The 17,044-nt window shown below is 54.5% G+C and overlaps 2 protein-coding genes across 8 annotated transcripts; one reads left to right on the forward strand and one right to left on the reverse strand.

The window, feature by feature from the left end:
* HPS4 (HPS4 biogenesis of lysosomal organelles complex 3 subunit 2) lies at window positions 1-14,843 on the reverse strand. Of its 7 annotated transcripts, XR_008579464.1 has the most exons (14): window positions 14,608-14,843; window positions 13,633-13,723; window positions 12,957-13,100; window positions 11,848-11,955; window positions 11,346-11,462; window positions 11,123-11,217; window positions 9,494-9,566; window positions 8,761-8,794; window positions 8,031-8,127; window positions 6,664-7,558; window positions 3,510-3,642; window positions 2,731-2,970; window positions 2,527-2,635; window positions 1,286-1,304 (listed from the first exon to the last, which is right to left on the reverse strand). XR_008579464.1 is itself a non-coding variant. In XM_054843723.1 (13 exons), exons 1-13 carry the CDS (start codon window positions 14,841-14,843, stop codon window positions 1,133-1,135), a joined length of 2,286 nt encoding a protein of 761 aa, XP_054699698.1. In that variant the 3' UTR covers window positions 1-1,132. The 7 variants fall into 7 exon arrangements, 5 of the variants coding, with proteins under 5 accessions (XP_054699698.1, XP_054699697.1, XP_054699696.1 ...); XM_054843723.1 differs by lacking the exon at window positions 2,731-2,970 and having other exon boundaries at window positions 1-1,304; window positions 12,957-13,082; XM_054843722.1 differs by lacking the exon at window positions 2,731-2,970 and having other exon boundaries at window positions 1-1,304; window positions 12,957-13,085.
* SRRD (SRR1 domain containing) lies at window positions 14,829-16,681 on the forward strand. The gene is made up of 7 exons (XM_054843738.1): window positions 14,829-14,966; window positions 15,057-15,097; window positions 15,174-15,310; window positions 15,394-15,492; window positions 15,585-15,739; window positions 15,989-16,034; window positions 16,322-16,681. Exons 1-7 carry the CDS (start codon window positions 14,842-14,844, stop codon window positions 16,544-16,546), a joined length of 828 nt encoding a protein of 275 aa, XP_054699713.1. The 5' UTR covers window positions 14,829-14,841; the 3' UTR covers window positions 16,547-16,681.
* Window positions 16,682-17,044: the final 363 nt, after the last annotated feature.

The raw sequence follows: 17,044 nt of genomic DNA on the forward strand, positions 1-17,044 counted from the left end.
TGGACTCTGGCCACTGACACGTAGCGCTTGGCTGAGCCTCGGAGACTCCTTTATTTTCACAGTCAGTGATGTGCGTGTAACAGCAGCAGGTTTTGAAACAGAGCACAGATACAGGTATCCATCAGTCGGGTCCAAGCAGCCGTCACCACCCGTCCTCCCCCCAGCAGCTGCTGAGAGGGGACACACCGTCTGTCTGAGCAGAAAGAGAACATCTGCCGAGGAGCTGCAAAGCCTCTTTGGTCCCATTAGCTCAAGGGGCTCCCACATGCCTTTTATGTCAACAGAGCGTAGACAAACAGAGCAGCAGGAGCAAGGAGGTGAAACAAGGTCCTCCAGAGGAGGGAGGGGAGGAAGCAGAAGGCCGAGGAGCAGGCAGGAAGCGTACTGCATTGGTACCACCATCATCACCACGGCCCCTGTGAGAGGTTGGCGAGCTACAACTGCGTTGGGGGCAGCAGGGAAGCAACGCTGTGCTGCACGATCCCCAATCAGGCACACGTGCGGGGACAAGGAGCTCCCACAGTCAGCTGCATATAAAAACCTCCTGACAGCGCCTGTAGGAGGGTTATGAGTTTTGCAGCACTTGTTCTGTTCCAGTTAGTCGGAGAACATGCCGGCTCTGTTAGTCAAGGTAAGGCATTACGTCGTGGCAGGGGATCATTCCTATAGATTAAGAGATATAAATAAAGCCCAAGTCTGACCAGGGCGAGTGTAGGCACAGAACTCCGGGCAGATGCAGTGTCTGACTGACATCTCTGAAAGCCAGTACTGCCCCATAGCCCAGAGTCTGTGTAGCTTAGAGCAAGAGGAGGTTTTACTTTAGGTCAAGGCACTCCAGGGGTCTCTGCCTGCTCAGCAGCACCACACACAGTCCTACAGTCAATGTAAACCAAGCACCCCCACACCGCTATTTTCTACCTTCAGTCTTTGGCAAGTGCTAACATCAGCAATCCCCTGCACTGGCACAAAAGGTGCTGCAGGAACAGGGCAGCAAGCGCGCCCCTTCCTCAGGGCAAGGCAGGCTGCAGACCCCGCAGACGTAGCACAGAGCCTCCTGCCTCCTGTGCAGAAAATGGCTTTGAGATTTTACTTATTGGAGATGAACTGCAACACGTTGCCTCAGCGCATCAGTTCAAAGCAGGTTCACTCCGTGCTTCAGCAGCTTTTGCTTGGCCTTGCTCGGCAAGCTGAACGCACTGTCGTGAGGGTTGGGAACACCCGAGTTGCGGGACGGAGCACCCAGCTGCTGGAAGTAGGTTTCCTGGACGGGGTTCCGGCAGGCGTACACGGCTGTGGAGGCGTTCCTAGCAGGGCAGGAGAGAAGGCAGCGGTCAGGGTTTACAGCTTCGTGCAAGATCCCCCTCAACTCACCGGGCTGGGCACTGGGATACTTGTGGCACCAGGCTCCCAGCTACTGAGAGGGACTTCAGGTTGTGTAGTCACACGTGTGATGAAGCTCAGACAACAGACACTGTAACCACAACAGCTCGAGTTGTTGATTAAAAACCCACCGCTCAGTATTTACCTGCAAGAGGGCTGGCAAGGAGAAAAGCAAAGGACTCTGTACTCCTCCTTGACGGAGGAAAGCAGCAACTGGTATGTTTGCTGACACCCTTCCGTGACAACTCTCCACAAAAGAAAGCGGTTTTAGTCGTCTTGTTACTCAGTCTGATTCACACATGGAGTTGCTTTTTTTGGGGCAACGCAGAATACACCAGCTTAGCTGGTACGGGATTTAAGGAGCCAGTCAAACTACAGTGCTGGAGGACTCCTTGTTTAGCAGAAGTGCATGATTCACATTCCCTTGGCAAGCTGTGTCAGAGAAGCGAAACAGTGTAATTCCCAGAAGCATCTTTATTTCATCATGTTTTGGAAAATGAGCACAGCCAGGCAGGCAGTATCTCTGCGTGCTCCCAACATCCCCGTCCTCCCCGAGATCAGCTACAGAAACGGGGAGTGCCGTAGCACAAGATCAGCTTTAGCCACGGCTGTGCGGAGGGCTCTGCCTGTGATAAGACCATCTTGCCTGGCGCATCACAATTGAGTTTGCCACGCACATTACAGTGTGTTTCCAACCCAGCAAGCCGTGCAAGAAAACAAAATCTAGGTTGCCAATTCTGGGTGCCTTGGCTCCCAGCCGAGACACAAATTTATTAGGAACAGCTATATTTAAAACTGCGTCTTAGAACCTTATGGTGCCAGGAACTGGCAATATTCTAGCACTGTACCTCAATTGAAACCCGTGGCACAACTCAGCCGTGCCTCCAGCTCACTCACCTCAGTGCCATTCTAGCCTCTCAACACCCAGATCACACTACCGGCAGAATATTAAGTAGCCCACATCCAAAGAGCAAACTGCAGGGAACGAGGCAACGCGACTGACCCTCGGCAAGAGACACCAGCGCGATTATAGCACACACCAAACCTCAGCACACCTTGGCGAAGGGGTTTCCCCCTTCTGCCTGTTCCGTGTGCCACACGGTGCTCCTGCGCCTGGAAGAGGAGGGAGCTGTAAGCGCACCTCACCTAATTATAATTTCTGAAGCAGTCGGAAGCTGGTTGAAGTCGGAGTGGATCAGCGTAGCAGCTCTCAGGAAGTGCCGATCCAGAGGGCCAGGTGTGTGCGGCAGGTTGGCTGCAGAAAGGAGTAAGGGGGGTGTTAAAAGCCCACTCTGTGCAGGAGCGTGCCCCCGTTTACGGAGCAGGAAAAGGCAGACCTCTCCCACTGACCCTGGGTATCTGCAGAACAGAGACTGGGTGACACTAAAATCCCAGCAATGAAATTAGCCCGTGACTTGCGCCGTGCTTGGCCGCGCACGAACAGAAATCCTGGTGCACCCTTCCCTGCAGGTACACACGTCAGCGGGGCGACAAGGCAGCCTGAGACCTGGGTTACCCAGAATCACTGGGGTTTCTCTCTTTTCCTAAAGCACTTCTGAGCTGGAGAGAGCCAGGATGCTGCCTGGGAGGCTGCCAGAAAAAGGGAAACATTCGAACGAACTGGAGCAATGCATGTCGATGGTCTACCCAGGGCAGCAGTCTCCAAACTGCTGGCTACTACCTGTTCCCAGCTCCTCCTTCTCGTAGCCAGAAACGACGACAAACACTCTGTTGTACAGCTGGACAAAAGGCATCACACCAGGGATGAACAAAGTCGGGGGAAGGAGGGTGGGTTTGAAGAGGATGTCAAGTCCCATCCTCAGCCTTAGCCCTTAGCAGAACCCCAAGCAACGTCATTCCGAGCAAAGCGCCGGTGGCAGCTGCTCCATCTCCCAGCAGCCTCGGGCTCTCATCCAAACAAAGTCATCAACAAGCCTTCGGAAGATTATAAACTCACAAAAGACAAAGCTTCCTCAATAGGGCCTTATATCCAGGCTATTTTGTACGAGTTATGGCACGCACGGTTTCTGAGGAGCTGTCTGAAGCATGAGAAAAGGTTACCGTAGGCCCTGTTCCCCTCCCTATTCCCTCCTCTGAAGCAGCTGCTGTTCCAGAAGACGAAGGCTTACCCGTGAGTACGTTCTGAACACAGTCATAGTGAGTGAAGCTGTAGCTTGCCTTGGCTGAGGACGAGGAGTCTTTGGGCAGCGTCTCCCTCAGATGAACCTCAAGGCCGTTCAGAGAAGCCAGACTGCTGTGGTACTGCAGACAGGCAAAACCAGGCAAGTGTTAGCGTGGAAGCCCTGCTTCGCCTAGACCTCCAAGGAGGTACCGGAGGGAGCTCGGGCAACCGATGCCGATGCCAGAGGGACCGGACCCTTCCATGCTCGCGGCTGCTGCCCGGGCTCCACCAGGAACGGCTGGGAAACCTGAGCACAGAGGAGAGCAGATGAGGCTCACAGCTCACAGTGAGCAGGACGGGGACTCAGAAAAGGGCGCTCCAGCCTGAAAATAAGCCATTAAATGACCTGATGCTATTCATTACAGGAAAATGCAAGACTCCATTAATTTACCATCAAACATTACTCTCCAGGGCTCATTTTCACATCCTGGCCGTGACTTTCAGCTGCAGCAAGGAACATTCCTTTGCTTCCAGCCCTTATTACACCAGACAGACAGTACAACACAGGATGCAGCTTTACACGCTTGGGCTGGATTTAATTGCCTGCAGCGTTTCCCACAGCACCTTCCCAACACACGAGTGAATCTTCTAACGGGCACCCAGCCTCTGCGCTGAGTTTCCAGCCAGCCGCAGGCTGCAGGCACTGGGCTGTCACCAGAGGGGGAAAAAACCAAAAAACCACCAAAAAGAAAAGCCAAGGAAACAGCCTCACCCGTGGGGTAACAACAGGCCTGGCACAGACCAATGGATTCACACAGCAACGTACTAACATGAAAGCCAAGCTGGACTTTCAGCAGCCCAGCTTCTCTGGCTGTGCTGAGGCTCCCAGGCAGTAGGCAGGGTGCAGGCAAGGCGCAGGCAGGGCTGGGAAGATTAACTGCATAATCCTCCAGCCTGCCCACGTGCTTTCCCCCACCACAGAGGCTCAAGCCTCCATGCAGCAGGACGGCAGCGCCTGGCCTGCCCTTGATCCCCCTGGTCCCAGAACAGATTTTCTTTTCTGCACAGCGCAATGAAGGGATAAGAGCTGAGGAGCGGCAGGAAGCGAGCCCGAGAGCCTCCAAAGCCTCCTGCACTGCGGGGAAAGCATTGGAAACCGCCCTCCCCGAGGGATGATCGGCCCTGCCTGCTGTTCTCAGCTGCACAAGTAGCATATTTTACCCTTCTTTGGTGTCATTCAGGGGCCTCAAAGCATTCGACAAACATTAATTATAACTAAGCTTTGGCATCCCTGAGAGCTGAGGGTCATTTTAAATCTACAGATAAACAAAGGAACAGACAAGCTGAGATTACGCCTCAAATCCACCATGATGCCAGCAGCAGAGAACGGTTCTGCCTCCTCGAACAGTACGCTTCCTCCTGGGGTGACGGGACGTGCAGAGCATCTCTCCTAAGAGACAGCAAACACCTGCACCCAGAGGAAGGGTGTAGTCAGAAGAACCCAATCACAGTCCAAATCCGAGCTGTGGGAAAGTACGGTTTTACTAAGGTGGGATGCAAAGCAAGAGTATGCGAGATGGAAGCAGCGTGTCTGGGAAAAGAGGAACCCGAACGGAACAGGGCTTCATCAACCCCAGGGCAACGCGTAAAGGAAAATCGACTGATACGCGGCACGCCAGTGTCGGGCACTTGATCTTGAGACTTAAAGAATGACAAATTGAGCCAGGCTGGGCCCACCGCTGGCTTTGCCCAGGCATTTGACGGGAGGAGGATGTGCAACGTGTCACTCACAGAGCTAACCCCCGCAGCAAGGCATTGCACACGCCAGCTACATCCTTCAGACGCCCCTTCTCACGGCAGGTCGGACGTGAAGCAGAGCAGAGGCTGGTTTCCAGCCACGGGTGCCGCACGTGCCACCGGGAAGCACACCACCTCTGAGCACAGCAGGGCTGCAACCGGAGGAAACCCAGAGAAGCTGAGGGTTCCTGTACAACAAGGATGACCTTCAGCTCTCGAGAGCATCAGTTCCTGCCTGCATCCTCCTCTCTCCCTGCACTGGAGAAGACACAGCAGAGCAGGAGCCGTGGACGGAACAATGTGCCACGTCCGGTGCAAAAAGGCCACGGCTGCACCTCCTGGCCTCTGCTGATTTTGCAGCAACCCCTTCCTGGGCACGTCAACCTTCACGTGCTGTGCGGAGGTGGCACCCCCTGCTCACGGGGGGGTCACACCACAGCTTCCGAGTCGCAGAGCTGGGAAGAAAGAGGAGTAACCTTGAGGCTCTGCTAGTGCTCGGAGCCAGCCTTAGTCTGAGCTTCCCTCCACCTTCCAGTCTGACGGTTAAAAGAAATTAGGTGGTTCCCATGGCAACTGGCATATCAAACAGGCCTCTGCAGCTTTGACTCAGCTCCCTGGCAGGGAAGCAGAGGCCAGGCGGCAGCTCTGCAGACTAATGCTTCACCGGGAAACGCCGGGGGCCGGCATGTCCTTCCCCCACAGCCCCACAAGCTGAACTGTGCCGCTTGGCAGGGAAGCCTGCGCACCGAAGCAAATCCTGCACCGGTCATTTAGGATGGCTCCGGTACAGCACCTATCCGGAGCACCCACCCGGCCCTCCGGCCCCCGAGAGCGGTGCCAGGGAGGAGCACGCTGGGGACGCGGGCAGCCAGGCTTTCATGCAGAAAGGAAACGCTCCGGGGACTTGCTGCCAGGAACGTCTGGTGCTTCCAGAGCGAAAGGCTGCGACGTGCAAAGTGGAGGTTAAACAGAGAACACACCTTGCTTTCCAAAAAGCACTACAAAACTGACGGGGTTTCCCAACAAATCCCAACTCCAGCACAGGCCTTTGGCAGCCGGCGGGGCTGTCTGACGGTCACACCTACACGTTCTGCTCCGGCGCTGGCACCGACAGACAACAACAGGCAACAAGAGTCGCCTGTGAGACAGCGCTCTCACCTCTCGGGCTCGCTGCCTGACGTTCGCAAACAACCTCCCACATAGCTTCAGCTGCGGTGATGAACCCTAAGCCAAATGGCTTTGCCTCACACAGCGCAGAGCAGGCAAGGGAAGAGATGGGAACGGTGATCCAACGCTTGCGCTGTCCCCACCACCCTCAAGCAGCATGAGTGTACCTGCAGGTGTGGAAGAGCTTTCCCACTTACCACATCTTCAACGGAGCTCCGGTCCTCTCGGAGCTGATCTTCAGCCAGGAGGGAGAGCACAAGCCCCTTAATGCAGTGGACATACAAGCTCATCTTAACTGGTTTGCACCGCGTGCCTGACTCCGCACCAGCCTGGGCTCCCAGACCGTGTCCCCTCTCCCCGCTGCTGGGACAGCGCGTGTTCTCTGCTGGGTCACCAGGCAGGCTCTCCTGAACCCCCGCAGCCGGCAGCCGACTCCTGCTCGGGAGCCCTGACTGTACAGCCGCCGCTGGGCAATGCAAGCCCCACACAGTGCCACCAGCCGCACCGCTGCTTTCTCCAGAGACGCTGTTTAGGCTCGCAGTCCCCTGCTCGTCTTGTTCACTCGATTTCCTTCTGCTCAGCTCTTGGGCAGGAGAGCGAATGGCTGGACTGCCAGTGGCTGCAGGACTTTGGAAACTGCGTTGCTCAACATCAGAGTCCACAAGGGATTTCCCCATGCTCTGACTCTCCTGCTCCTGGGCATAAGGGTTTGGAAAGGAAAAGCCTTCCAGGTACGGACCTGTAGGTTGACCGTATTCAGCAGTGTGGACTGTGGAGGGGCTTGGCAGCTGCTCTGTGTCTCTTTCTGACGGGAAGGATGCCTTTCTACTGAGCTCTGAACTTTTGCTGTCCGGGCTGCTCAGTTTTGCAGTTGGAGAATTCTTTGTACTGGCTTCCATGTTGGGGAAGTCCTTCAAAGGGCCTGACGGCACAGCATCTTCTGGTGCCGCTGTGCCTGAAGCTTGCTCAGGGGACTCCTGCACAGAGATATTATTCAGGTCTTGGTTTTCATGGACTCCTGTTGATTCTGAAACTGCCTGGGACCAGAGAGCATTCTTCTCTCCTCTAGGGCTTGCTGGGGACACGGATGACCTGGCAGGAGATGACAAGTTGATTAAACTACTGAGTAGGATCCGTTTGGAGTTATTACATACCTGATAACACCGTCACCTCCTGGCAGTGTTCAATAGCTGGTCTATTCTCCGCTACGAAGAGCATGTACCTCAGAAAAGGATGGGGTAAGGCCTAACGCGGGTGGAAAGCACAGGCCTCTGACATGGCAGACTCCTGGGAACGTCACTCCCTTACTTACACAGCACAAGGACAGCACTGTGAGCTGAGAAACACCACAACGTTGCAGTCGGTCTTGGGACAGTTCTGCTTTAGGCTGCTTCACACAGAGATACGGACAGCACAAATTCTGTCCAGCCTGAAAGACCTCAGGCAGCTTTAACAGCCAGATGACAGAGTTTGAGTTAGCGTCAGAGAAAACAGTAAGGACACAGCGCCACGTGTCAGCTCCCTTGCTGCAAAAGCCTCCCTATGCATCACATTGATTTCCTACCTCATCATCCACTCCACTGGAAAGTCTCGGAGCATTGAGACTTCATCTTCTGTGAGGAACACCGGGATGATACGGACACCCTGCGGCAATGGAGAATCTGCAAGAGCAATAGAGGTTTGAGGATTAAACCAACGTGGCCCAGCATGAAGAACAGAAGCCAGACCCCATCAGCCCACAGGCTTCTGCAGGAGAAGGCATGCTATCATCCTGTATCCTGGGTCACCACAAACTGACCACGTCTGACTAGGCAGCGTTTTCCCACCCTCCTCACACACTTAATGCCCGACAGAGTTAAATTTTCCCTTAGTATTTTTTTCTAACCATCCTGGCAGAATATCTATAAACTGATGCTCAAAAACGATGACTGAAGGTTTGGACTGAAAGCATCAGCCATCTGTTTTCAGGGCTCCGTCAGTGGCCAAGTAGGCACATGGGTAACTGGAATTAAAGCAGCATGTTGGGAATCTGCAGAACTGACAAATAAACCCAAAAGAGCAAACTCCTTTGCTCAGCCAAAGGAAGGAACTAGTTCCGATTACACAACCACCACTGGCACGTGCTGACGAGTGGCAGCACCACCCTCAGGGATACACTCCTGCAGCCAGCAAGAGCTGGGAGGTGATCCCAGAGAACCAGGTTGTGCCCCCACTGCAGAGCATGCCGCCCCCCAGTTTCCCCATGTGCTGCTGCTGTGCGCTTGGCAACCAGGACTCTGCAGCTGGATGCTCACCAGGCTCCCGCTGCTCCTCACCTCCAGGCTTGCTCTGAAAGAAAAGCCAAGAATCAGCTCTGTGGCGTGACTCAACCCTTGCCACCATGCCACCAGGACATCTCTTCGAGCCCCCTCAGCCTCCCCGCGACTGCAGCAGGGCCCAGACCATCCCCTTCGGCAAACGCCGTGACTGGTTTACCACGCTGGGCAATGATTTGTTCCAAGTCGAGGCAACTTCCCAAGAACCAAAGTACACCTGAAAGCAAGGACAAATTCTACAATTTGTCATTACTGCCTCCTCAAGGCACAAAAACTCGGTTCACTCAACCAGAGTAAGAGCAGAGGCCGCCTTCCTATCTGGATCTTGACGGGTTTTTTTGTAGATCTTGAACCAGGTAAATAATTACTTTTGACAGGCTTTAACATCAACGGAAACAGATCGATTTGTCACTTTCAGATATTTATTTTGTACGTTCAGCACTAAATACCTAAACTTGGGTAAAAAGCAAATCAAAACATCACATAGATGAGAACTCATAAAATCAGTAACTTAAAGACTGAAAAAAAAAAAGCAAATTCCTCATGCAGAAGTCTTGAAACCTTACTAAATCATAACGAATAAAAACTTTTAGCATCAGCACCAACATTTGTCCTTCCCAGTAACAGCACACCTAAGATCCACGTGACGAGCTCCCAGACCACATCCTCCCGAGCGGGTATCTGCACACAGGGAACACGTTTAACAACATACCTGGCCTGGAGACTCATCGCCTTGGAGGAGAACTTTGGCAGTGAGAGGAGGCGGCAGCTGAGTGCTCACAATCCTAAAAGGACAAACCAAAGCCATCCATGAGCAGAGCGTCATCTCCTGAAGCTCAGGCGCGGGCTCCCATCACCCAGTGCGTCAGGACGGGCAGAGCCAGCAGCAGTGGCACACCAGACTTTCACTCGTACTCTGAGCAAAACTGGCGGTGCCACAGTGGGGTTCCAGCGCGCCCACCGCTCCCGGCCCTGCCAGACACTCTGCAAGGTTGAAGGGGCAGCCCCAGACTCGGGCTGGAGCTAACGCATCCCCCGCACCACAGGAACACGTGCTGAACAACCATCAGGACCCTCGTTTTCTTCTTGTCTTTGGGTCAGTTCCACTCCAAACTCAGGTAAACTGCCTGCTGGTATTTGGCCAACAGACCAGGTTTTGCTGAGTTGAGACCCAAGAGAGACCAATCCCTACAGGCTTCCTGCCACCCCATGAAGAGCTGTGGGCAGTGGAGAAGGTTGGGAAAGAGCAGCACTCAAAGTACTGCAGCACAGCCCCCTTGGACAGGGCTTCCTAAGGTATTCTCCATCTTTCTGTTTACATCTTGTTGAGAACCACATTCTGGAGATTCTCCAAAAGACTCTAAAGTTTACCTCCGGTACGAAGCCCTTTGCAGTGTTGTTCAGAGAACCGTGATGACATTTGGTGAAAGAAAAATCTCTACCAGGCAGACAAGACACACACACACACACACACTGATGGGCAGGCGCAGGACGTGACTCTGTTCTCAAGTCAGATGTCCACTGCCACCGCACCGCGCTGCCAGCTTACAGTGTGGCAGTGACTCCTGCTCAGCGTCCTTGCATGCATGAGATCATTCCCTTAAAGATGCCTGGCCGGCCTCTGTCCGACCTGGAAAGACGCACACGTTGTGGCATATTTCCAGCACTTGTAAAAGTGTGACAGAAACAGTCTATGCCAAAGCAAAAAGGTGCTTGGGTGTCATTGCCAAGCAATTCTCGGAATCCCCCACCTCCTATCTTTCAAGGCCACCTTTGAGGCTTTCCTTGATGTCGGTCAGTGCCACATCTGCAGCATCTCCAGCTATCATTAATCTTCGGTTGACGTGAGCCAACATTTCTCATGGGAAATTCTGCCTTATTCTTCTGTGCACTTTCTACTAGTATAGACGGTGGCCCTGGCCAACAGGTCAGTCAAAAATACACACAGACACACGCACCGTATTTGCAAGACTGCAAGGAGAACACTAACGAGAAAGAATAATATTCACACATCTTTCTTTTTCTTGGTGACTTCTACCTAAAAAGAAGTTCAATCTTCACGTCCTGCTGAATATCAAGGACAACAGATTACTACTAAAACCCAAACCTTGAGTTTCTTCGTGCCTCCATCTCTCCTACTGCTAAACACAAGTAACCATTTATCCTCTCTGGAACGCACCAGCAGCCAGAGATTACCTTGCCCGAAGCACTGATGTTCCTGCCAGTGACAAACAGTCCTGTGTACAGCCAGTGCCCTTGCCCTGCTCCCTGGGCCCGCGGCCCTGGGCAGGGGCAGATCCGACGTGCAGGGTAAGCCTTCACGCAACGCCTGCTTACTTACAAGCCTCTGTAGAGAATGCAGCCTGCCAAGACGTGGGGAGACCGCTGGCAAGTTTGCAAGATGAGAGCTGCTTTCAGTAACAGCAGGGGGTCCACCTAGACAAGGAGAGCCACAAGAAGTGAGGCCAGAGAATCCCGGGAAATGCTCAAAGCAGCAAATAAACACAAACCCATGAGCTTTAGGGCAGCTCTAGAGCCAGACGTTGCAGAGGACAGGCTTTTACCTTGGTTTTGTCCAGATTCCAGAGAGAATTGAAAATCTTGTGGAGGTCGCTGGTGTTTTTTTGGATGTGTTCAATATATCTGTCCCACTGCCTGCTCAGTTCCTCCTGAGAAAATGCCTGCGGACACAAAAACCCACACAGCTGCATGGGCCTTAACGCATTCGGATGGTTCGATGCAATCAGTCTGGGATGGTACCTACAAGTGGCCAAGCTTGTGAGGATAAGGAAGAAGATGATATCAAGAGGAAACTGCTTTAGACTGAACATCTGTGAAACTTCTAGTAGACACCCACACTACCTCAGTGCAATAAGGAGGGTGGGCCTGTACGCTTTCCCAGGTCCCGATTCCTTGGTACGTGAGCTTGCTCTGACCTTTGCAAGTAGGAGGATGGTGTAAGGGAACTTGCCAGCACACGTGTGCCTGGGCACAGCTCGGCCAATATGGCAGATGCGCGAGATCTCTTCCTGGGCAGAAACCTCACGGCTGCTGATCTTTAATTACCATGTACGCACGGTGCACAGGTCCATTGTAGAAGGTGAAGAGGCTGATCAGCTGCTCCAGAAACCGTCTACAGCTGACATCAGGGAGCTCAACAGCACAGCCCAGAACCTTTAACACAGAAAGCCATGAATGAGGAATGTTTACTGCCAAAACCCAGGCACAGCAGGTGAGAACAACTCTTATCGCTTTCAAATGAGTATCAAGGGCGTGCAGGCAGTTCTGTGGCAGGCAAACAACCCCCAGATTCACAAGGCAGATGAAGATTCAAAAATATCCACAGAAGTGCCCTGGCACAGACAGGATAAATAAATGATATCAGAAATCCAGCCTTTTAGACACACTCCCTTCCCATGTTAGACGACCTAGCTCGGTGCTCTAATAGCTAAGAACATTTTCCTGAAACTAAGTACTTAAAAATATTCAAATGAACTTGTTATTTACAGCAATATAGATGCTTCATTTAGTTTTTGAGTTGCCAAGAGAAACAGAAGCACCAGACCTTCTGCCTTAGAGGGTGCTCCTGGGAGCACTGCAACTCAATAGGTCTGACCGCTCGTAGCCGTTTCCAGGAGATGGTTTGGGGCATTTTTGTCACGACTCAGCCGCACACCGCTCTTTATACACTAAATGCCTGCTGACGCTGACAGAGCTCTGCAGTGGGGAACGCTGAGGGTTAGAAGGAAAGAACGGCCAGACTACCAAATAGGGAGACGGAGTCCTTATAAACTGCAGCCCACGGAATCCTGTTTCTAGTCATTGCCAGTATCCCAGGGATACACATCACGACGCAGAGCTCAACACTTTACAGCCACCGCCAGGCACGTCTGAAGGAAACGCGCTGGGTGTGGACACACGAATGAGGTACGTGAAGCGTTTTACAGAACAGCTGAAGTGACTGCCATAGCACACGGATGTAGGCTGTGGTAAACAAAATTTAAGTTACCTTGCAATGGAAAGCTGTGCATTGCAAGTTCCCACCCTAGCTCTCCCCAGGCCTATCTGGGTGCAGCCCATGCCCTGAAAAATAAAAAAGCCCTCTTTGTTTGATACGGTAGGTCAGGCTCTCCCACTGTTTGTGCTCTGCGACTGCCTCCAGGTCTCGAACTCACCCACAGATAGTTTCCGTCCACTACAACTGCAAACTTGAGCTTCCTCAGGCGAATGAGACTTGGAGGAACTCCAGAAATCTCTGTCATGCAGCGCACCACTCCGGCGATCTGTCCGCACAGCAGTTCCTGCTGGTCAGGGAGAGTCTGTTGAGGAAGGCAGGGAAGATAGACTTTTCTTTTTTCCTTTTAAAAGGACTTGGAACAAAAAAAATCACTACTGTATGCATGTACAAATAAAAATTAATTATAAGTTAAATTATAAATTAAATGCAGTAGCACAGGCAAATTTCTAAGGAAAAAATAATCAGATCGCTTTCTTCAGGCAGCACGAGGGCCTAGAGCTTATTTAGAGCACCTTTCATCCCTCGTGTGCATTTATTTATCACCAGAACAAACCTGGACTCTGCTGGACAACGCCACTGACCAGAACGCGCAGTGAGGGAGCAGGGTACACCAGCACCATGCCCACCTCAGAAGCCCAGGGAACTCCGTGCACCGAGTCCTGTTGAGCCCCGCTCCACTCCGCCTGGTTCTAGTTCCACAAGTTTTCTTAAAACTTTTGCGAACACTAAGCAAGAATTAACCCAGAGCTCCACCATTCCCAAACCAGAATTATCAGCACTGACTCACCCCACGGGCATTCCTCTACAGACACTGAAGTAAAGGCAGACATTACCTGAGAAGGATAAAAATAGCAAATCCCGGCACTTGTAGGATCTCCTTCTTCCTTAACCTTTGAACCATCGTAAAAGAAAAAGTAATTCCACCTAAAAAAGCAAAGTGTTGGCAAAAATGATGGCATGTTTGAAAACCGTTATGCTTCTCCCTCTCCTTTCTATTGTTTCAAGTAAAGCACTAAAAAGGTTATTACAAACGAGAGACACGGTTCTTACACAATTACACCGAGTTTAGACATGACAGCAGCACTAGAACGGTCCCAAACTATTAAATTTGACCATTTCTGTGGGTTTAAGATAGGTTCGATAGCTTTGCAGCTACCACACGAGGAAGGAGATGCGGACTGGAGACGCTCTCCTACGCCGAGCACGTGGAATAATTCTCATTAAGCACGAACCACGCACCGTCCAAACAGCTCCCGTGACCCGCTGCTTTTGGCTCGGGTGCTGACCGTCCAGGACGGGCCCCGAGGAGCAGAGGTGTCCTTCAGGAGAGGGCCGCATCGCGACGCCCCGCAGGCCATCCTTTGGAGGAGGCCCGCAGCGAGTGACCCTGCCTGCCCGCGCGTTCCAGGCGGGAGCTGGGACCGGCCCTGGCACAGGAGCTGCCCCGCAGACCCCGGTGAAGCCTGGAAGAGCCGCAAAAGGCAGCTCGGCAGGTGACACCGAACAGCACAAACTGCTGCCTGGCCAAGGCTCAGCCGGCCTCGGGGCGTCTCCCGCCCCCCCGGAGCGATTCCCGGGAGAGACCCGGCCTGGCCCCAGGGTCCCGGCGGCTTTCCCAGAGCCGTTTCCCCGCCGGGACAGCGCTCAGGACGGGGTCACACTCCACGCGTGACCGCACGCAGCCCCGCACCGCGGCCCCCCGGGCAGAAGCAGCGCCGGTGTCTCCTCCGTACCGACGAGCCGGCGGCGGGAACAGGGACCGGGAGAGCCCCGCGGGCGCGGCGGGAAGCCGGGGAGAAGGGGCTCACCATGGCGCCGAGCCCGGCTCCGGCACGGCGGGACGGGCCATCGGTCGGCGGCGGGCTCCCGGCGGCCGGGCCGGGCCTAGCGAAGGGCTGTCCGTCCGGGAGCGGGGAGGGGGGAACCCGCCGCCGCCGGGGCTGAGCGGCCCGGCCTCCTGCTGCCGCTTCCGGGGAGCGGCCCGCCGGTCCCATGACAGCGGCACGTGACCGCCGGCGCTACGGCGGCCGGGAGGGCGGCACATGGCGGCGGCGGCGGGCGAGTGGCGCCCGGCGGGCGGGCGGAGGCGGCGGCGGGGCCGGGCGGGCGGAGAGGCGGAGGAGGAGGCGGAAGGCGGCGCGGTGCTGCGGGGGCTGCGGGAGGCGCGGTGAGTGCCCGGCCCCGGCCCGTCTGGTCGCGGTGTGTGTCCCCCCGCGCCGGGCTGCCGGGCCCCGCTGACGCCGCGCTCTCCCCGTAGGGACGATCTGCTGAGCTCCGGCTTCTGGGCGGCGAGCGCCGGTGCGTGCGTGCGGGGAGCGGGGCGGGGAAACGGGGCCGCCGAGCCCGGGGCTGACGCCTCTCTCCGTGCCCGCAGGAGCCGTGCGGGCCCCGCTGGGCGGCAGCTCGGAGCCGCCCTTCCGCTGCGTCTGCTACGGCCTGGGGCGGTTCAGCGGCTGCCCCGCCGCCCGGCTCCAGCTGGCCTTCCTGCTGCTGCTGCTGGAGGAGCTGGGGGTGAGGACGGGGCGGGGAACCGGCGGGGGTTGGGGGGGGGTGTCCCCGCGGCCCCCCGCCCACGGCCGCCCCCATCCCCGCAGGTGCCGCCCGGGCGCTGCTCGCTGTTCGACCCCGTCTTCTCCGCCCGGGAGCTGGCGGCGCTGGCGCGGCTGGGGCTGCGGCTGCTCCCGGACAACGAGGTGAGCGGGGCACCCCCCCCCCCCCCCTTCCCCGGCGACCTGCCCGGCTGCCGGGGCTCCGTCCGTAACGGGACCGGGCGGTTTGCGCGCAGGAGGGGAAGCACGGCGTGGAGGGCTCGGGCACGCTGTTTTACATGGTGCACTGCGGGAAAGCCCTGTACAACAACCTGCTCTGGAGGAACTGGTCCGCGGGGGCTCTGTCCAAAATGGTCATCATCGGGAACAGCTTTAAAGGAATGGAGGAGAGGTGCGTGCACCCCCCCCCCCCCCGGGAAGGTTCCGCTGCCTCCAGCAGCGCTTTCCTCTCCTTGCTTCCTTGACTCCTTTTAACGTTGCTTCTGACAGCGATTTCCAGATTTTGCTCGTTTTGAACTCGCTGCCCTGGTTGCAGTGATCAGCCATCTCTGACCCTTCCTCTCCCCAACGCCCGTTCAGAAAAGTTGTGCCAATTCCACGGGCGTGGTGTGTCTAATGCCCTTACCTTGTGTCATTCCAGATTGCTGTCAAGAATATTGGAGAGAGATTATTCTTACATAGCAAAGGTAGGAGCCGCTAGTTTTTTAACATTATTGGTTTGTGTTGACAAAGCACCTTTTAATGAGAAAGGATATTAATTGCAGCTGGAAAGAGGGCGGTTATTTTTAAAACCTTTTTTCCTGGCCACTACAATATAAAAATGAATCGCTTTAGGATCATTCTACATTATCTGCAGAACACAGTGCGCACAGGGGTTGAGGTAACACCATCCTCATCTTCACCCACTCTTAACTGAACTTTGCAGAAAAGTTCTTCCGAGTCGTACAGAACTTTTTCCCCAAATGCTCTTTAGGTCTTGAAAGGGACGGAGGAAGTGGCACTCCCCGCGCACCCCCGGTACCTGGACACCTTTAACGACACCTCCGTCCACTGGTTTCCCTTGCCAAAACTGAAGGAACTCTCCCCCGAGGTCTGGGATTTCGTGGAGGAGCCGACGTACGAAGAATGTGACGACCTGGAGATCATCAGGAAGGAGGACAGCGCTGACGGGCGCAGCCCCGCTGCCACTGAGTCCTGACTGCTCTGCAGCAGGGCAACCTTGGGGCTGCGTCTCTTCCACGGCATCATGCTCTGCCAAAAGCGGTGGCACCCGAATGCTGAGCCTGATGGGACGTTTTTGTATCTTAATTATTTAATAAAAGGTAAAGCCATGTGTTGCCTTATACTCACTTAACTGCAGTGAACAAATTTAACTAAAACCTGCCTTTCAAGCCATCTGTACTGCATAACAATTGCTATTTCAATCCCCTCCCCTTTCATGAACAATTCAAAGCCTTCACATGTACTGCAGACTATTTGAAGCATCAGGAAGGGAGAATTATTTGAGAGGGGGTTGCAGTTGAAGGTATTAGTATCTAGTTCCAAATGCAGGCTTACAAAAGCTTTCTCGGAGGCAGGGGCTGTGCTGTTCAGTGCTACTGAAATCAGTTCCTTAGCCGATCCTCCGTGAAGAATCGGATCATCTCCCTCTAGGGCAAAAAGCCTTGGTTTCCCTCCCTCACCTCAGTGCCCAGAA

This window comes from Grus americana, chromosome 16 (genome assembly GCF_028858705.1).
Source record: "Grus americana isolate bGruAme1 chromosome 16, bGruAme1.mat, whole genome shotgun sequence".
In the NCBI taxonomy this organism is placed as follows: Eukaryota; Metazoa; Chordata; class Aves; order Gruiformes; family Gruidae; genus Grus; species Grus americana.